Raw genomic sequence first — 21,846 nt, forward strand, 5'->3', positions numbered from 1 at the left:
GGAAGGAGTAAGAGTTAGGTGTATGAGAATAGTGACAGAGAGAGAGAGAGAGAGAGAAAGAGAGAGAGGGTGACGATGGGTGATGGTAGGAGATGTGTATCAAGCCCGCTCACCCAGGGGATTAGCCTTCGAGATCGCTGACTGCTGAAATGTTCACAGATCGGTTTACCGTTTAGTAGGATACTGAGTGAGAGAGAGAGAGAGAGAGAGGAATGGGAGGATGCGAGGCAGCCCTCGATCTCCACCCTCAGTGATCCGTGGCCCGTGTGAGCACCCAACACGCTCGAGATCATGAAAACCGACATAGAAAGACAGAAATAGAAAAAGAGAAGATTCATAAATTCACATATACACATTACAGTAATCTCGTAGAATGAAGCATGTGTATATGTATATATAAAGTAAACTATTTCAATGTTAATATTTAATGATTACATTCCTTGATAAAAATATTCTGAAAGTATTTAAAGTAAAATCATAAGAAAATAATAATGAAGTGTTTATGATATAAGTATATCTAATAATAAATATGTTTTCGAGTCGATCATATTTTATTTTTTTTTTTAATGATTTTTGTCACGACTTTGTTGTTTAATAAACGTGTTAAATTGTTCGAATCAAAGTGGACCACCCTATATATAGTACGAGAACGTGGTACTCCAGTGTGGGAACTAGCATTGTGGTACACACGTGGCACACGCTATGCTCGTGTATTACGCTGTCGTTCGCGCTCCTGCGTTCTCTCTGGCAAGAGAGAGGGAAAGAGAAAGAGAGAGAGAGAGAGGGAGAGATCCTACGAACGGGGCCAAAGAGAGGGAAGAATGGTGGCGGGTTGCGAGGATGAAAAGGAAACAGGGCGCGGTCCATTCCAGCGCATGCGAATTTAATCCTTGCGTCCATTCGACGTCCGGATCGTGAATACGCACGTACTACTTGAAAATTGTCTCACCAAAGTTTTCGATGACACACGTCGACGAATTTACTTTTTTTTTTTTGTTCTTTCTTTTCTTTTTTTTATAGACTTCATATAACATCAATATGATCGAATATTTTTATAAAGAATAAAAAAAAATCGAGATTTATACGTTTCAACGTTAACATTTCAATGTTGAATTCGATAAATATAGATAAAGATTACTCTTTAAAAAAAATGTAAAAAAGGAAAAAATGAACAGAATCTTCAGAATAAGTGAAAAAAAAGTTACCTCAGCAAAGAAGATTCTGTGAATATTTTTTTTTAATTTTTATCAATTTAACGTTCGTTTACAAAATTGTAGCAAATTAATAATGATATTTAGAATCAATTAAATATCTTTTGATAGATTTATTTTGCATCAAAAAGAAATCTTATATTTTGTTAATTGTATAGTGTGAAAAAGAAATGATACTTCGAAGATGAAATAAAAGAGCCATTATTTCTTTTTCTTTTTTCTTTTTGTTCTATAGAGAAAAAGAAGGTTGGAGATCGGATCTTTCGCTTCGACAGCTTGACAAGCTCGAAAGGATAAACGAGCTTAATCCGTCCGACGTCGTTTGATGCTCTACGTTTGCGAAGCTTTCGTTCGAAGCACATTCATTTTCGCTTCATCGATTCCGATTCAAGTTTTTTCTTCAAATCAACACGACGTTTAGCCATTATATATACTATATATGTGTGTATATATATATATGTAATATATTTCATTATATATTATATATAATATATGTATTATATATATATATTATATATATATGTTAGATATATAATAAATTATTTTTCCTACCCTTTTTATTGTTAGACTTATTTATAGGAAAAAAAAAAACAAAATGATTCGTTAGAAGAAGAAAAAACAAATTTTTTGTTTGAAAATATAAAACAATTAATTTAAATAAAAGACATGAACAGAATTAAAAAAAAAACGATTAGGCAGTGTTATAAAACGAAACGCTTTAGTAAGTTTAGAATCGCCCGATTAGAAAATCATTCTCGAATTAATATGGGACACGTGACTAGCATCACCCCATGTCACATTACAACTATACAAAGATTCGTGTTTACAAAGTAAACACGTGTACGTGATCGTCCACGTATCTTCTTTTTCCACCATACGATTCTCTCCCCGCGTAAAAACAATTAAACTGAAGAAAATAATCATCCATCTACCTGCTTCGATACGGACAATTTGGTCGATAAAGAAAACAGCCCTGAAGCTGATCTCTCCTCCCCTTTTCCTCTTTTATATTTCCATTACGAGACTTTATATGAAATTTGAAAGAAAAAATCATTTAATGTTTCGTTTTTCTTTCTTTTTTCTTTTTTTTTCTAATTAAATGCAGATATATACATTTTTTTTTTGTTAAATGAATCATTCGGTATGTATTTTTCATTTTTCAGCTTTTTATTATTACAAAATTAACGAAAACAAATGAAAACTTTGGTAAGTCTGATTTTATTGCATATTTTTGTAACATATATATATTTCTTTTTTTTTTTTTTTTTGATAAAATATTTAATAATTTTATTCACTTTTTTATATCATAAAAAAAGAAATTAACGAATGAAAAATAAAAATAAAAAATTGAGTAATTCATTGCGCCAATGGTCATATAGCCACAGAATCAAGCAGAGATATTGCTGCGACGCCAGTGCGAACGTGGGAATCTACGGCTGCTATCCGCTCAGCCTCATTAATGATGATGTGCTTGCCACCCAGTTGCAGCTCTCTCTCTCTCTCTCTCTCTCACATACACACACCCACCCACCCACCCACACACACACACACACACACAGATCCAAGCCAAATACATATACTCATATATATAAATACAAATATACAGATATATAGGCGAGTTGTACACATTTACATGTATAATACATTTCGTGTGAGTGTGTGTATATGTGGAAGCTGATGCCCAGCCAGCGACCGCATCCATCGCAACCTACCACCCTCGTAGAATTTCATTTGGAGGTCTCTCTCCCTTCTAACACTATCCTCCATAACATTCTCACACCCTACTATTTTCCTACAGAAATACAGCTCGTACATTTCGAACAGTAGCAACTTACTACTATTACTAATATTACTACTGATACTAGTACTACTACTACTATTACTAATATTACTACTGATACTAGTACTACTACTACTACTACTACCACCTTTACTACTACTTCTACTTCTATTTTCACCAAATTCAATTTCAGGCAAGCCTTGACCACTTTTCCGCTCCTATTGTCAGATTTTTTTCCTTTCAATTTCAAATATTATATCCATAAGGAAAATTGACTGCGATAGGATTAGAACTAGAAGCTAATAACTTCGTTTTTTTTTATTTTTTTTTTTTTTAAGAAACGAACTGAAAAGATATGAGAAAATTTGGAGATAATAAAAACATTAGAAAAATTCTCTGGAAATTAAAAAAAAAGAAAACACTAAAAAAGTATTAAAAGCTTTGCGGACATTTTTTAAAGTCATAAAAAGTGTGTGACAACTTATTTCTTTTTCTTTTAAGCAGTAAAAAAGTACTTGAGATTTTGGAAAACCATTACAAAGGTACTATGATATTTTTAAAACATTGAAAAAGTACTAGAAAATTCATTGAAATTTGAAAGAGAACATAATGAAAGTAAATAGTTTCTTTAAAGAAATATTAGAAAAAATATTAAAGAAATATAGAAAATATTACCAAATTTGACAAAAAGAAAAAGAACGAATGGAAGTAATCCGACTGTTTCTGAGAAAAATATAAATATTAGGAATTTATAAAAACGTTTAATCTGTTAATTCATAACATTTTGTCGATTCAAAATCATCAGTATGATCTATTATTGTTCGACAATGGCGTTGTTATTGGTAATCAATACTGATGGTTTTACATGAAATTGGTAAAAATAAAAAAAAAAATAACATAGATACGATTTCATTGATGTTTAGCAGTACAACATGAGCGTGGACCGAGAAAACCGAAGCCACCACATTCGATCTTTTCGGAGAAGCAACAACATCAACAACAACAGTCACCGATAGTTACACAAAGGACAGGACTCCGTTCTGCTTATGTTCTCTCACATCATAGGTATATTTCCATAATGATATCAATGAAAAACAAATTATTTTTGAAGAGAAGAATTAAAAGGAAATTTTAAATTCAGTAATTAAACAATACGAATTGATTACAATTATCGATTTAAAAAGGTTCAGGTGCGAGCAAAGATTCACACCTTATCCTAGACCAATAGGGCTAGCACACAAACCACCAGAAGAGTCAGCATCCCCAGTACCTTTAACTCAGCCACAGCACCCTCCTACAACAACAACCCTTTATCAAGCAGCAGCAGCAGCAGCAGCTACAACTGTCTCTCTTGCTCCGCAACAATCCCTCTTACAGATCCTGATATCCGCTGAGAAATGTCAGGTAAGTAATTTAGCTTCATTTGTTCTCTCAACTTTCCAATCTTCTTATTCCCACACCCCATTCTCATTAATTTAATAAGTAAAGATCTTTCAGTTAAACGGAGCAATCGTATCTATATTGTTCTTCTTATGTTAGATTTGATTTCTTTCAAAAAAGTGTCCAATTGTTAACATTTGAGTTACTATTTTCTTTTGTCTTTTCCTTTTTTTTTAATCTATATGTGCACGTAAACACAGGCCGATGATTAGAATATAAATTCACGATTAAAATCAAAATAAAATAGGATACGTATTTAGGAAAAAGAAAAACAAAAAATCATTGATTCAAACATTTGATTACGTGTTTTGAAAATAATATTTTTGAATACATTATATATGTATGAATGATATGAAATACTTTGTGTTGTATATTTTTAAAAGGAACTTGTATGGAGTACCAGACTACAATCGGAAACGGAATATTCGTTAGAACAAACGGATTCCGAGACGAGGCATAGTCCTACGGGAACCTTGAAGATTATTGGTCCAAGTTGGGAAATGTTCGAGGTAGATTATTATTGACGTTTTCGTTAATGATCACTCTAATTGTTCTATCAGATTTATCGTATACGCCAATTATTAATTTCAATAAAATAAAATGATAAATTTCTATGGAAAAAAAAAGAAAAAATAAATCGTTATTAAAAAATAATTCAAAGCATATCACATTCAAATCTTTCATGTTTTCTATCAACGTATTGAAATAATGCATATAAATATTAACAAAATATATTTATTGAATAAATAATTTCTGTTAGGAGATCACCGCCAGGCTTCTTTTCATGGTCGTGAGATGGGTCAGATGTTTGCCACCCTTTCAAGCCCTACCAAAGGACGATCAATTACTTTTACTCGAACGATCCTGGACTCAACTCTTTCTTCTACATCTTGCTCAGTGGATGATACCTTGGGATGTGACGAGTTTACTCGATGATGAACAAGTTAAAAGTCGACTTCCGGTTAATGACGTTGCTACCAATCAAGAGTTGGGTATGATACAGGTAATCATCATTATCATAATCATTATTATCATCAGTAGCAGCAGCAATATCAAATGTCTTATACATTAAAGATAGTACATTTTTAAAGCACATTTAACATGAATAATTGATCACATCAAACAAATAATTCCAAATCCATTTGAATTTAATTCTCTCTCTCTCTCTCTCTCTCTCTCTCTCTCTCTCTCTCTCTCTCTCTCTCTCTCTCTCTCTCTCTCTCTCTCTCTCTCTCTCTCTCTCTTCTTGTTTTATTTTTTTTTGTTTCAGTCAATAATATACCGTTTCCGGCGCTTGGCACCTGATGTCTATGAACGTAGCTGTATAAAAGCTCTGACACTTTTCATACCAGGTAAACTAAATCCCAATTATTTATGTAAATTATTGAAAAAAAAGAAGGTTATTGGACCGTTATCAGTGAAAGTGAAGGATTTTTCATTTCTCAGAAACAGTTGGGCTTCATGTGGTACAACCAATCGAGATGCTACAAGAACAGGTGCAATGTATCTTAGATGATTATATGAGATCAAGATATTCGCCACAGGGTAGAATCTGTAGCCTGATGTTATTGGTTGGTTATCTAAGAAGTGTTTCGTCGAAAACCGTTGAACGTTTGTTTTTTCACGAGACTATTGGTGAAATTCCAATATCACGTTTATTGGTTAATATGTACGAGATGGAGGAAAGGCAAATCGAAGTGCAGTAATTTTGAGATAAATTATTAATTTAATGGGTTAGAATCATTCAATTGTATATCTTCATTAAATAATTTACGTGTGTGTATATATATATATATATGTATATGCACATATATATATATATAATATACATACATATATATATGTATATATGTATGTATGTATGTATGTATACATCATTTCTTTTTTGTTTATAAATAATTATTTATTAGAAATCTTCTCTTTTTTATTTGTTTAAACACTGTGAATATGTTGGAAATCATTATATATATATTTTTTTTGTATTATTATAGATATATATCATTTTTTCATTATCGTTTAGAAATAATTATTTATTACTCTTTTATTTCGTCTTTTTTTTACATGATGTGAAAAATGTTGCAAATCATTATTTATATATATTTATTGATTATATTTATTTATCTTATTAAAAAAAAATTCATCAACATTGGAAAATATGTTATGTATGTAATAAATCTTGTTTAAAAAGGACAAAAAATAATATTAAAAAGTAATTCAATATTTGTTAACTTCTTATTTGAGATAATATTTGACAATTATCGAGTCTCACTATATATTTCTTGTTATTGAACGAATAAAAATAACACATTATTATGTAGATATCGTATATTATCATAATTTTGTCGGCTTAATCGTGAAGAGTACGAAGGTATATTTTTTAATGAAATGAACAAATTCACAGAAAATTACAAGTTATAACGTATATTTAAATATCATTATTTTCCTAAAGGTATATCGGAATGTAATGAATGCATTTTTTAGTTAGATTGTTTTAAACAAAATTTCTAATTCGAAACATTCTTTCATTATTTAAGTAGCTTTCACTATTAAACCGACATTGTGTTCAAATGCTATTTAAACCGATTTGACAAATGTATTTCGTAGAAAAACTATTAAAGGTGAATAAATTGCAAGTGAAAGAGAGAGAGAGAGAGAGAGAGAGAGAGAGAGAGAGAGAGAGAGAGAGAGAGAGAGAGAGAGAGAGAGAGAGTGAGAGAAAGAATGAGAGAGATTTTGATGATAGGCGTAGAATCATAGAATCTAATAAAAAAGAAATAAAAAAAATTCTTAACGTTTAAAACCTTCGTTTAAACGTATATATAAAATCAATCAAACGAACTTTTTGTTAAATATTTTTATCGAAAGGATACTTCATATATCCATTCAATCTCAAAGATATTCTACAATAAATGAATGTCTTTAACGATAATACATCGACACTGTAATATTTAATATAGTTACATTAAACTTTTTCGTAAAACAAACGGGCATGCAGTTCTCTATTATAAATTTATAATTTAGCGAGGATCTTGTGACGTCATTTTTTGGATAAGTTTCATAAAAGAACTGTATAGTGGAGCTAGTGTCTAATACTTACAAAACTGGTTGCGCCTATGAGGCATCGTTTTATTAAGCGTAGTTGTGTATTCTAATATCATTCGTGTGAACGTTAAGGTTAGAAAAATGGTACAAAGGAAAATATTTGTGCGAAATCATGCACTTGGTTACGTTAGTAATCACATATTCATAGTAACTAAATATGTTCAAAGAAGAAAAGAAAAGCTTTTGATTATTTACGTTAGAAAAAAATTTTATAATTATGGATGAGCACACTTTACCTTTCTCAGTGTGTCTGGAACTCATCCTAATGATATATGTTGTTTATCAGCAGATACCTGCCGCATTTATACAATTGCAGAAAATATTGTATATGCATGGAAAAGAGGTACAGGATTAAAACATACCTACAAAAGACATGAATATTCTATACATATTATATGACCTTTCAGATCACATTTACTCTTAGTCGATAAGAATAACTTTAAAGTTTGAAACGTAAAAATGGAAGAATTACTTAAAAAATTAAACTTTTCTAATGAAATATTTCAAATAATGATGTTGATATATCCTTTTAATTATATGGACGAACTTTGTAGTTAATAGAGATGTTTATGATTATGAAATTTGAAAATAATGAAGATAATTTATATGTTCAAGGAATAGAATAGGACTATCATAACTTTAGAACAAATAACTATGATAAATGTGCTATGGGTCTATATGGTGGAAGAATTATATTGCATAATCTTAAATTAGATATAATTTAATAGAATAATCTTAAATAGAAATAATCTTTTAATTAATTTAAAATTAGGTTGCTATGATATGATTACATCTAGTAGCGACAATTATTCTATTAAAGCCACAGAAAATTTAAACAGATATATTGTATTTTAGAATCGGAAAAAGGTCAAATTAAACAAAGTTCAGTTTGATGCTATGAGTTTGAAGTATTTATCAAATGAACTGATCTTTGCCTGATTCTTTAAAATTATGAGTTTTTGAATTATTGATGAAAATTTCTTTATGATTATGAGAAGGCCATTTCAAGCCACCGAAAATAATACTTTTTTATAGCAAATTTAATACCTTAATAAATTTAAGAAAAAATTCTGCTGGAAAACTAAAAAAAGGAACAGAGCTATATAGTAACTTCTCATTCTGGTCTAGACATAGTTACTACATTGTCTTATGATTTATTAAAGATGGATGATCATAAATTATTATCAAAAAGGTTTAAAAATAATCGTAATGCAAATTGTACTTTACCAAATGTGAAAATTTCGTTGTTATTGGTTATGATATTGATTATGTAGATGGATTTATTGTATTTATAGAATCAGTTATAGCAATGAATGCGAAGTGGATAAAGATTCGATAAGGGACATAGTGATAAATGTTTTAAATGAAACAATTGTTGCTAGAAAAGATTGCTTAATAAAATTTTATGACTTCAAACCTAAAAATGGTAAGTATATCTTAATAGAAAATAGAAATATTTTTTGTATCTGACTTTTTTTTTTTAAATTAAATATTATATAAAATTAAGACACACACAGGGCAAGAAGAATTACTATAACATTACCTGAATTAATAGAATGACTATGGTATTACAATATAAATTACAATGAAATGAATATGATTTTATATTGTTGCATTAAAAGATTTCGCAATGATTTTAATTGATTTAAATACGAAAACAATAATGAGATATTCCTGTGGGCATAAAGAACAATTAATAAATGCAGCATTTGATACGAGATGGTTAATCATATCTTCTATGGATTATACAATAAAGGGTTAGGATATCTTATCTTCTCATTTAACAGATGTATTTCAAGTAAGTTTAAATAAAGTCTTTGTGTATGTGTAATTATTTTGATTAAGTATACTTCATTTATAATATATATTTTAAAAGTATATGATTTATTTAGGTTTCAGATGCATGTATATCTTTACACTTCGCTTCTACTGGAGAATTATTTACCACGGCCCATATGTGTAGTATGAGAATATATTTGTAGTCGGATCATATAATTTATTCTCAAGTTTCGCTACAAACTATAAAAGAAGAAGATGCGATATATATAATTAATTCTCTCAATTCTGTCATGGAAATTACTCAATAAGACAATGAAGATCTTAATAAATATGAATCTAATAAATACGAATCATATTATCAGATTGATAAAGGTCTATTTACAATATCTATATTAGCACAATCTAGAACGCAAAGCTTGCTTAACATAGATATTATTAAGAAAAAACAATATCTAAGGAGTTGCTTAAAGTTCCAGAAAAGTAACCATTTTATTTTTGCTAACTATTTTCATTAAATATTAAATTTAATTTTGCAGATGTCAAGAACTCACAACAACAATTTGAACAACCACATAGAGAGTGAAGCCTATGTTCTTATCTCTTTTTTGTTGGATCCTTTAACTCTTTCTTATCCATATAAATATTTTTAAGTAATTGTGAATTTCTATTATATTATCATACTTTTTATTATTTTTAAGAAAAGTTTTAGTGACAATATAGTTGAACAGTACAAAAATTAAAATAAAAAGACTTATTTCGCATATTTACAATTTATATAACAAATATTATTTTCTTCAATAGAATGTTCAATATATATACATATATATTACGCAAGAATATTTCCAAAATATATACTACAAGTATATTATGCAAAAGTATTATATCTACCACTGTCAGAAATTGAAAACTTATAGGACATGTTGGAATGATAAATTAAAGAAATAGTAATAACTTTGTGTTGAATAAATAATTAAAAGTAGAACGGAATAATGTTAATAATATTTAAAATATTTATATATATTTGAAAAAAATAATTTATAATATGTATCATAGCTTAAAAAAAGTTATTAGTTAAGATTATTCTACAAGATATTAAATTACTTTTTAAGTATAAAAAATAATAAGAAAATTATTAATTGTTAGAAATATCTAAATATTAAAGTCAGACATTTCATTTTAAACATTATTTAACAAATATTACAATTATGTAAATAAAATTTATGCTATTGTTAATTAGATAGTACCTTAATGTTACAACCAGACATGTGTTTTTTTCATAATGAAGAAAATTATAATGTGACAAAATAAAAATTTATACTATTATTAATTAGATAGTAATTTAATGTTACAACTCAATATGTATGTTTTTTTCATGATGAATAAAATTATATGGCAAAATAAAAATTTTGTGATGTTCTAATATTAAAATTAGTCATCCTATATGTTTATCTCGCATGCTGCAGTTTGTTCTATTTCTTACATTACTTACATTCAATTCATTATCATCAGTGATACATATATAACTAATCATACGTCTTCTCTTTATTGTTATGTTTTCCTGTTTTTTTTTTTTTTTTTTTTTTTTTTTTTTTTTCTACTGATAAATTCAATTACGTTTATACTATTTCTAGAGATTCATACCTAATTATTTTCAAATGCAGTAGTTCTACTAATATTGGATGAAATTAACTGGGATGAGACCATTTATTTAAACAATTGAATAACATTTATAATTTATATGATAGAATCAAGTTATACGTATCGAGGATAAACAAATAATTTTCACTCTGAAGATTCAGAATTACGCATTCGTGACTTCAATGTCATTAACTTAAAGTGCGAATAATATTGGGATTTTTCCTTGATACTTAACTACGTTGTCTCATTTCTGAAATGTTGGTAAAAATGTAAGAAAAAATACTATAAAAATTAGTATTACAAAAAAAGATGAAAAGAAATAAATAATTAAAAAAGAAAAAAAAGTGCTAACAGTACACGGTGTTCCCAAGCGGTCACCCATCCAAGTACTAACCGTGCCCAACGTTGCTTAACTTCAGTGATCGGACGAGAACTGGTGTAACAACGTGGTATGACCGTTAACAAGAATCACCATCTTATTAATTGTTTTTACTAAAATTTTACATGTCCCATTATGGGTAGTTATATCGTTTTGTATTGATTTTTCTCATCCGGATAACCGGGAACAACAACGTAGATTTTTTACTTGGAGAAACTATGAACGAGTGTTTATTTTTCATATATATTCCCAACATGGTTTCTACATTACTAAGAATGTTATTGTTATTGACAACAGAAAGGGCATCGTGCACCAAATATTAAATGAATAAAAAGAAGAAGGTTAAAAAAGGCAAAAAGAGTGCTAACATCTGTGTATCCAAGCAGTTACCATCGAAATAGTAACTTTATCACGTTACTTAAATTAATGATTCGATAAGAACTTTTTTTTTATATAAATAACTTTTATTTAAAAACTAACAGTAGTCGAAAAATTTTTGTAACAATAAAGTTCTACAAATAATCATACAAAAATAACAATCATATAATATTATGTAGTTCCTGCTTAATAGACGTAACCTAATTTTTTATCATTATATGAAAAAATATATTTTCTTTATATGATACTTAGTCTCTGTTATCTTGTTATTCTATGCATATTGCATAATTTATAATAAAGGTTATATCTAAGTGTAGGAAAAATGTTTGTTAGCTTTGTATTTTTTTTTTCTTTTTTTTTCTATTCAATTTTATAGGATATTTTATATATTCTTCATGAATGTTATATATTTTTTATATAAGACTTAGTCTGATAATTATCAAATTGTTTTCTTTCAAATATCTGTTCATTCGTAGCTAAAATCTTTATTTATTATTCTTCTTAAGGTTTTTGGATCTTTAGCAGTTAACTAACCATGAAGTTTGTATATAGCTCATAGTAATAGAATTCTTTTATATTGATTCTAATAATAAATATCAAGCGACGTCATAACTGATAATTTTAAGTGTATTAAGTATATGTATACTTACTTGTCTAGTGATCTCAACAATGTAAGATTCAAGGTCATTCAGTTGTTGTATTGTAAATTATTATCTTTATTAGTTTTAATGATATGTTCTTTGCACAAGAATATTCCTCTGAGATGAACTTAATATCTATATTTGATTGTAAGACATTCAAGATAAAAGGATTAAATGTGATGTGCTATTTCTCAGATGATTCTCGTTTTACAAAATCTCATGATTAAGTAATTAGAGCTCAAAGTATATTTGTATACTATTCATAAAAAATAATTTGATTGTTCTTGTGTAAAACGTATTTACATTAAGATAATCGCGATTTTTCGTATTAATGCTAATACTCTTATAATGTCGAATATATTCAACAGATCCAGGTTTTTCTTTTGTTATGTGCTATTAAGGAACAAGGCATGAATGGCCTGTTCCAACTGCAGTGGCTTTATTACAATATGTAAAGCTATATCCATGGGATTAAAGCTTGATATTTCCTAACGATTCTCTTGCAGAAACAAAACAAAATTATCAATCAAAGTAATCACATTTATTTATCAGCACTAAGTATATCCTTTGGAATAAAACATCACCTTTCTTTGAATATTCTAAACGGATCAAAGTAAATACTAAAAAAAGATTATTCTTTTATGTATTCATCAAATAATATGCTATATGATACATTCCTCCCATCTGGTGTTATTCGAAGATATTTTTCATCATTCCACAACAGTGTTTGTTATTATCCAATGAAACATTCTTCGATAGGAACATGCACTTACTTTATCACTTCGTACTTCAGTCTCATTTATATAATCAAAGAAAGATTGATTAATTATAATATCGTTAAAAAAGTAGAAAAATTGTCGTTAAATATTGTAACCATATATTAATATTGCTTAATCAAACCCGTTAAATTTAATTGTTGAGACATAATTATTTTATATCTTCGCGCTAATCATATGTCGCGCAGTGCTTTCATAGGAATCTACCGTGAAGTATTCGCAACTTAACTTATTTTACACATGGAAATTGTAATGTCTACTTCGGAATATAACTATATACATTATTAGATAGTTCATGTTAAAACAACAAAAAATAAAGATGCATTACACAAAGACAGTCGGCACATGCCCAGTCTTCAAGAAAGGTATTAAGGTGGTTCATCATCTTTTGTTCGAAGAGTATGTGACTTCAACGATAGGCGTGGACAAAATATGAATTATATATAATATTATGCGTCTATCGTATCGATATATAAGTTTGTGGTTTCCCTTCACACGTACATAACAATTGGTTTCGTGTGAGTAAAGTAAGTAGTCTAGTAGACCGTGAAGTTGCATTTTTCAATCTCTCATATATATCTTGTTTTTGATAGAAGCTGTGCGTTTTGCAGTGATCCGTGCTAAATACGACATCGGTACGTATTTGTTTCACGATAAACGCATAGAAAATAATAAAAATAATTGACATATAAGAATTAATATATAAATTTGTGACAAAGAATAGGATTTTGTCGAATGTTTTTTTAAAAATAATTAGTGAATACTTATATATTATATTATTTTATAATATACAAAGAATATTTTACATTATACAAACAATATGAAGTGAACTACAGGGGAAACTATAACTCTAGTAAAAAATAGCTCTAGTAAAAAAATTTCGTAGATAATGTGGAAACGAACTCCTGTTTTGATCTTTATTAAAAATAATATATAAGGTATATGTTTACGGATTATTAATTTTGAAAAAATAATCGACAAATATTTATGTATTTTTCTTCAAACAAAATTATACTGTTGCTACGTCTCATAGTAGCACAGAACATCGCAAAATTCACATCAGCCATGAGTATAGGAAATAAATATAAGGGATCGGATAGTAACACCTTATTAAATTATTAAATAAAAAAAAAATTAGTTCATTATTTTCATTTACATTGATACAATAAAAAAGAAATCACCGAAATAATCATTTAGCCTTGAACTTACGATTCTCGAATTACAAATCTAGATACTTGTCAATGTGCTACACATTGCTTATAGAATTTTTATCTTTTTAGTTTATAAAATTCAAAAGAAACTACAGATTTTTCCAAAATAGAACAATATTTTAGACATTCGGATCTATTGACATGAACAATTGAACACGTATTTCCTTATTTTTGCCATAGAATCATTATTTGTCCAAAGCTCATTATGAATTACTGTAGCTTCTCGGTGCGAGCATCGTGAAACGCATTTCTTTGCGTTGGAAATGTTCAGAAAATCTGAACATTAGCTGTATTTACGTACAAAAGTAAGCAGGCAATCGCTAATTCACAGAAGCAAACATACTTCATTTAACTCTGTATATGAAAATAAGTTAACGAGGGTACGAGATTCTTCTCCTTTAACGCAAATTTCGAGAGGCGCCACAGTACTAAACCTCCTTTTCGTGAAAATGTTGAAAACAGCATTTATGTCATCAATGAGAATAGAAGTAATCTTGATCAATTTTTATGAATAAGGTCTCATTTTAAAGCGGAAGGTTTAATCTAAGACAATACTTTTTTGAATTTTTGAAAAAACATTTGTGCATAAACTATTTTCGAAAAAATCATTTTTTAACACGATTTTTTTCAGAGAAAATAAAGCTTTGTCGAAAACTCGTACAAGTAGGGTCTTAAGATAAACCTTCGTCTTTAAAATGAGATTTTGTTTGTCAAAATCAAGAATTACACTTGTTCTTATTGATGGAATATACCATTATAAGAACAGGAGTGATGAACACAATTAACCAAAAGGAAAGTACAATATTTAAAATAATTCCTATTACTATTAAATAAAAGATACATAACAGGTTATCAAACAGAATATATGGGAAAGAAATATTTATATGTTAAACGTGTAATTCATTTCATCGATTATCTTCCATAAGAGACGAATTAATTATTAGGATATTGTTGATGTCTCGACATGTTAATAATGAGTCTATTAGGATATAGATACGGGAATATTTTAGATAATGTGTATCCTATTTGTTTGGCTTTTTCAAAGTATGTTGGTTATGGGTATAGGATGTCTGGCAATAGATTTCTTAAATAGTTACTTCTTTAACAAAACGATTCCTATGTAGGTTTATTATATGAAGTGTTGATTTGATTAAATAATTGGTCATTTCTGTAATATTTTGTATAGTTTGATTCTTTTGTCATAAACAGTGTTAGGCAAACTTGGAGGCAGTACTTGTATTTGTTTGATTAGAATTGTTACGTGAATATAAATCGCAGTATTATCAGTAAAATGTTCTGTTTTACTTTTGGGAATGATAGGTAAATCATTGACATATATATTAAGTAGTTTTGATCCTATTACTGATCCTTGAGGGATCATTTTACTAAGGGTGCATCCCTGGTTTAATTTTGCATTTGCTTGATTTATTTCCATTTACTACGATTCTTAAATATGAGCAATTAATCTTATAATTGAATTTGGATATTTATATCTTATCATTTTTCAGATCTAGGCCTTGTTTTTTTTATATCTAATAATAGAAGTATAGTTATATTTCTTTGATTAAAATATGTGCTATCATTATTGATAATCTGTAATGATACGTTTGATTATTTCACGTTTATTCAATTTTTTAAAAATTATATTTTTCATCAATTTATTCATTGATGGAAATAGGCTTATTATCCTACAACTTCCTAGATCCGTTGTCCTTTTGCATGGTTTGCATATAGAAATGACTAAGTCTCTTTTCTAGTTTTGAGGAAAGTATGACAGTTTAAGTGAGTGGTTGATGAGATACATAGAATCCAACAATTCTGTAAAATATTTAGAAATGCATCTTGATCCTAAACTTACTTATAGAACACACATTAATCAAATTATATGTAGTACAAAATAAAATAGAACAAATATTTCAGACTAATACTATCAAAGACTAATACACCAGAACCATACAGAATCGGGTCTATTCTACTTTTTTGATTATGTTAAACGATTAGTTACCTCTTTTTATAAATCACAATTTGGATACAATATCCTTACCAAGAACATGATTAAAATTAAAAGGCATAATTGGCCCTTTAAAATAACAAATTGCTCTATCAAGCCCTTGAGTTATTCAATGAAGTTATTCAGAAAAGTGGTAAAACTCAGATTATTTATTCTCATTATATACTATACATTTACACATAGATAGGAAACCATAAAAGAAACTTCCGATCGAAGATCTCGTAATTTTTCCTATACTCAGATGTAACTATTATTATGAATTACACAATATGCACCAAATATGAAAATGCAACAAAGACTGAATACCATAGATGGAAAATAAATATTTTTTTCATATAAGGCAAAAGCTATATTGATATTTTGATATTTTTGTTTTGCAATACTAATTAAATGATATCGTTTTTAAGAAAGTAGATTTAGATAAAAATATTACCTCTGAATATATCTGTTTAAAATTAAGTAATAAGTCTAATATAGTAGCAATATAATAGCCCAGTAGATAATATTGCATATAAGAATCTAAACAACTTACTCAATGTTGGAGATAATATCTTATATGTAGAGAATCTTAATGCCAAGTATATAAATCTGAATTATATTCAGAACAATAGAAATCACACAGTTTATAAGTATTCTCTTAAAAATAATTGTAGTATAATATTTCCAAGTGAGCCAACTTGTTAATAACATAACTTCCATCACTATAGAGAAAGACTTAGTCAAAAATGTTACAACATTAGCAGATTTTACAATACGTACGAATAAAACTCAGACCGTTACTCAGTATTCTTCATGATAGATACTCACCATTACAGAAATAATGTCATGAAAAATATATGATTTCGCTACTGCTGATAGGGATAACTACAGAGAATTATGAAATGACAATATACGTATTACACGTAAAATAAACACAATGAATGACCTAAAAAGGAGAAAACAAAGCTTCATCAACATATTATAAGAAGTTATTGTAGACACAATACAGTTAAAATCACAAAATAAAAAAAGATTGGGGACAGATTACCATGTGATGTCATTACTCTAATAAAAATTATTATTTTATTTTTACTAGCATATTTTAAACAGGCTGAATCAGTATAATAATTTGTTGTTGCATGCCTGTACTTCTGACATCTGTGACATTGAGAAATTCTTTACTTTGTAGTATAATTTTCCAAAAAGATATTGGTATGATATAGGTATCTTATCTTATTTCTAAGTTGATCAAAGTTGATAAAATTGAATTTCTACTGAAATTTTGGCCATAAACAGGGCTCTGTATTTTTCATAAGATTCATATTATTGAATTCGAACCTTAATATCTCTAGCTGTTTAATTATGAGGTTTGTTCTGTTGCTTTGTGAAGATCTTTAATTACAAAGGTTTTCTACTTTTGTAATCTTCTTTTGTAAGTGTGAATATCTTTATATTTGTGTCTTGAAAATATTTCTTCAGTGTACTGAGTCTCTTTATGTTGTGGCGAAGATTTCTGTTTTTCTCCGATAGTATTTTATATAAAACTTGTCTATATAAAATAATACTGTTGTATATTAGCATATTTATCAATTTGATACGAGTTTCTATATTACCATGCAACACTAGTAGGGGTAACCTCTTTGTGACTGTTGCTGGGTTTGGCCCAGATTTTTGTTCATTTATATTTCCTTGAATGCTTTTGTTTTAACATTTTCTTTGTGAATCAATTTCAGTGTCTATTTCCATTTTTTATTCACTTTCATCTAATAATATATCAAATTTGTTTAATGTATTATTTATCTCTCTTTTCTATCTTCTTGACGTTTCATTCTTTAGTTGAAGAATTTACTTTGAGTAATGAGCTCAATTAATAGGAAATTTACTTTGAGTAATTAGATCTTCATTTCTACTTTTGTTTGGTATAATGTTGATGAGCTTATGTTTTCCATTGTTTGCCTAGGTAGACGTTTGATTTTTTTATATTAAAGTTAGGATTAGCTTTTGTATTTATTTCTATTGTTCTATCAGTTATAGTAATATCAAATATATTATTATTTATTACTTCTAATGTTGTGATTAAATGCATTGACACTAGTTAAGTCAGTGTTATGCTATGTAATACTTTTTATTATGTATTAATAATTTAACTATATCATATGCTGCTCATCGAACAACGATTGCAAGAGAATCGGACGAGAAGTATTATAACAACGTGGTATGATCGTTAAATGGAAGAGTTACTTTTTCTATGGATTTTTTCTATGGTTTTAAAGTTTTGTGGTCATAGCTCATTTGAAAGATAAAGGTTTTTTTCACATAAGATTATTATTTTCGATTTTTGAGAAATATTGTTTTCTTTACAAAAATTTTATCTAAAAAATGAGTAACTTTTAAAAGTAATTTTCAGGCATATAAAACATATCTTGAAAATCGAAGACAATGGCTCCCGGAAAAAAGGAAGAGAAAGAAAGGAAGAAAAAAAAGAATTCGGCATGATCCGTAGCTCCCTGATGTTACGTAGATATTTATATGTCTTTTATTTGTAAGTCTTTATATTATAAATTCTTGCTGGTCATATGTTTTATCTGATTTTATCCGATTTTGGTGATCGAGGGTTCTATTCGAAAGAAAAAGGTTTTTTCTCGAGATGATCATTTTTTCAAGACAGCACGTCTGTATGGATGATGCATTGAATGGTCTCCAAATTCAGGTGGCATTACTGGCATTTGTCAATGTTTATTGTCTGTTCTTTGACGATCTATTTTTCGTTGTTCTTAGTATCGGTAACTTGATCCTATATAGCGATGAAGAAACTATCAAATTCCATAGAGGTATATCACGTTTAGCGCTTCTTTGTTAACATATTCCCCAATTGAAATCGTCTTTCTTTGAGCCAAAAAGTTCCTTTCTGTAGTCTGATTCATGTAGAGTGCTATGATATCTGTTATAGGTTTCATACTTATCATGAACCTCATATTTCTTATTATTACAATTATTACTATGTTCGTTTAAATACCTCCAGCGTTTCATCAGTCGAGATAGTTTTAATAGACAGGCTGTTGACGAATCTTCAGATATTGCTATTGTATGTATATTATTAATTTAAGAATTTCCCATGTTTTCACATGGTTTTAAATATATTTTTAAACACGTGCTATTTCATATGTTTTTAAAATAATTGCTTTTTAAATTATAGTATGTATACTATGTTTTAAACTGAGCAGAGTTAGATGCTATCTGAACGAATATGGGCCGATTCCATTGGCCGAGATAATAAATGATATTATCATTACTTCTTTTTGTTGTCGTATTCTCTGAACTTCTATTTTCAATTGGATATATTTTTCTATTTTCTTTTTATATTTTGTTAATATATTTGTATCATTTAGTATTTATATATTTACAAATTTAGTGATTTTTTGTTTTTTATCTGGTAGTGTAATATCTAATCTGTTATGCGGTATGGTTTTGTTTGTTTATATAATTCTACCCCAGTATGGTACGTAGTTTTTGTTTTCAATTATTGTCCATAGTCTAGTATAGTGTGTTGTCCGGATTTAAGTTGTATTTTTCCCCTATTGTCTGGTAAATTATTTTCCTCCTAGTATATTTCTTGTATATTTGCTGCTATTAGTTTATTTTTGCTATTATACAGTCTATCGTTTTTGTGTTTGATGATATTTCTCTTAAGTCATACAAAAGGTACGGATTTTACGATTGTTTTTTAAGGTTTTCAGATTAATAAATAAAATGTATCTCAGATGAACAATAGCGATCTCCGAAAATGTCGATAATTTGGATGATAGTCTTTAAATTATTATTTGCAAGAATTGCAAATAGTCTCTTAACGTTGTCTCTATTATTATACATTTCCTCTAATTTCTTATTGTTTTTATCGGCAATTATTTGGTCTTGCAATTACCTAGCTATTATGAAGCCATCTGTTCTTGGGAATAGTTCATATTTTTGCAAAAATTCGTTAGATTTTTACTGATGTTATTGTCGTTGGCATTTTTATAATACTTTTCATGTATTAGTTTCCTTGACCATGTTATTTTTTTCTGTCGATTTATGTTCTATATATCCGGTACAACTTACTAACGAATAGATAACTAAGATAGGTTTAGTTTACCCTTTTTCTATTTCTTCTATTGTATTATGTAATTACGTAAATATGTTCTGTTTTCTAAAGTATTTGCTTAGCATGTCTATTTGTCTTCTGTCTACTAAATCTTTCACATCTTTTACATCTATCAATCTTTTATTACATGCTATCTAAATTCTTTTACTAAATTTTAAATCTGTATATCTATCAATCTTCTTTCTCCTTCTTTTTTGCTGATCGTTATCCTTTCTGTGCATAAATTGGACTGTAATTGGCTATTTTTCATTTTATTGTTATTTTTATTATTATTAAGTATTATTATTCTTATTATTATTATTACAATTACCATTGTCATATGATTATATCTTGAGCAGGCCCAAAAATTGATTCCTACTTTTCAACAGTTACTCGCTTTCTCTTTTCCTTTCCAATTTTCTCTTCCACGTATGTTTTTTATTCACATTTTTAAGAAATCTGCGAGATATACCTTCCTAATTACAGTTCTTAAAAATCTACTCTTGAACTTTAAAAACCATCTCTTCAATTGCCATTTACAATAATGTACTTACACATTCCAACGAACAAGTTCTTGAGTTATTTACTGTATTTGGAGATTAACTCTTATTCCTTGCCTTGGTTATATTTGAATCTGTCATGTAATGTTGGTTTGAATTAAAAAATGGCATATATGTAACTTGGTAACCTTCTCCAACGATTTTTGCCTCGATTTTAGTAATTCGTTAGTATTAGTTACCTATGATACCGTTTATTTTCTCATAGCACGAAGATAATTTTTGTAAAAGTGAACATGGCTATATGTGCTCTACTGTATCTGTTTAGACATCATCTTCTGCTAACCAAAGATGTCCATCAGTTCGTACAAAAAATATGAATCTTAGATTTGTTTTTAACACTAACCGTACCAAGTCCGGTCAATTGACCGATTCACGATTTCATTGTGAATTTATATGTTTATATTATTTTTTCCGTTCATCATCAACTATCTGTAAATTCTTAGATTCTCTGATTAATCAATTTCTCAACTTCGGTTTTTTGTTTCTTTTGTTACTATTGAGAAAAATTCAGCACCCCCTTTTCTTACCATGACCAGTCATTTGATCGATGTACAAATTTTGTATTATTTTCTAAATTTTTCTACTTGGGATCTTATCTCTGGACTTAAGTATCACAAACTATAGATAGTTGCATATATCTTAACATGATTTTGCTCTAATTTTACATGTAATGAACAGATTTATTGAGAATAATCAAAATAGTTACAAGCCCGGTATGAATCTGACTGTTGATAAGCAACTATTTCCTACAAAAGTAAGATGTAAATATACACACTACATGGTATATATAAGTAAGTCTGATAAACTTGGCATCAAGTTCTGATTAGCATCGGACGGCAAC

The 21,846-nt window shown here is 28.3% G+C and overlaps 1 protein-coding gene, 3 long non-coding RNA genes and 1 other non-coding gene across 61 annotated transcripts in view; 3 read left to right on the plus strand and 2 right to left on the minus strand.

The window, feature by feature from the left end:
* LOC127068375 (protein dissatisfaction-like) overlaps positions 1-6,433 on the plus strand; it is a 16,866-nt gene extending 10,433 nt beyond the window's left edge. For 2 of the 4 annotated variants that reach the window (XM_051004475.1, XM_051004471.1), the window contains exons 4-9: positions 3,915-4,056; positions 4,176-4,395; positions 4,815-4,940; positions 5,192-5,434; positions 5,702-5,783; positions 5,878-6,433. In XM_051004475.1, the coding sequence (XP_050860432.1) occupies positions 3,915-4,056; positions 4,176-4,395; positions 4,815-4,940; positions 5,192-5,434; positions 5,702-5,783; positions 5,878-6,137 (1,073 nt within the window). In that variant the 3' untranslated portion in view covers positions 6,138-6,433. Of the gene's footprint in view, positions 1-3,914; positions 4,057-4,175; positions 4,396-4,814; positions 4,941-5,191; positions 5,435-5,701; positions 5,784-5,860 lie in introns of all 4 variants that reach the window. The other 2 variants (XM_051004472.1, XM_051004473.1) reach the window with 2 other exon arrangements.
* A 341-nt stretch (positions 6,434-6,774) lies between these two features.
* LOC127068589 (uncharacterized) lies at positions 6,775-10,082 on the plus strand. 4 transcript variants are annotated; one of them, XR_007783048.1, is made up of 5 exons: positions 6,775-7,876; positions 7,941-8,959; positions 9,041-9,331; positions 9,426-9,684; positions 9,849-10,082. It is a non-coding gene; the product is annotated as an uncharacterized LOC127068589 (long non-coding RNA). The 4 variants fall into 4 exon arrangements; XR_007783049.1 differs by having other exon boundaries at positions 6,840-8,725; positions 8,829-8,959; XR_007783047.1 differs by having other exon boundaries at positions 7,073-7,876; positions 8,829-8,959.
* Positions 10,083-11,295: 1,213 nt separating this feature from the next.
* LOC127068701 (5S ribosomal RNA) lies at positions 11,296-11,413 on the minus strand. The gene has a single exon (XR_007783123.1). It is a non-coding gene; the product is annotated as a 5S ribosomal RNA (ribosomal RNA).
* Positions 11,414-13,425: 2,012 nt separating this feature from the next.
* LOC127068587 (uncharacterized) overlaps positions 13,426-21,846 on the plus strand; it is a 60,911-nt gene continuing 52,490 nt past the window's right edge. For 16 of the 50 annotated variants that reach the window (XR_007782997.1, XR_007782995.1, XR_007783009.1 and 13 more), the window contains exons 1-2: positions 13,431-13,651; positions 13,718-13,759. This is a non-coding gene — a long non-coding RNA (uncharacterized LOC127068587). Of the gene's footprint in view, positions 13,652-13,717; positions 13,760-21,846 lie in introns of all 50 variants that reach the window. The other 34 variants (XR_007783029.1, XR_007783039.1, XR_007783040.1 and 31 more) reach the window with 7 other exon arrangements.
* LOC127068593 (uncharacterized) lies at positions 15,215-18,241 on the minus strand. 2 transcript variants are annotated; one of them, XR_007783054.1, is made up of 4 exons: positions 17,374-18,241; positions 17,154-17,271; positions 16,879-17,047; positions 15,215-16,153 (listed from the first exon to the last, which is right to left on the minus strand). It is a non-coding gene; the product is annotated as an uncharacterized LOC127068593 (long non-coding RNA). The 2 variants fall into 2 exon arrangements; XR_007783053.1 differs by having other exon boundaries at positions 17,154-18,241.

This window comes from Vespula vulgaris, chromosome 13 (genome assembly GCF_905475345.1).
Source record: "Vespula vulgaris chromosome 13, iyVesVulg1.1, whole genome shotgun sequence".
In the NCBI taxonomy this organism is placed as follows: domain Eukaryota; kingdom Metazoa; phylum Arthropoda; class Insecta; order Hymenoptera; family Vespidae; genus Vespula; species Vespula vulgaris.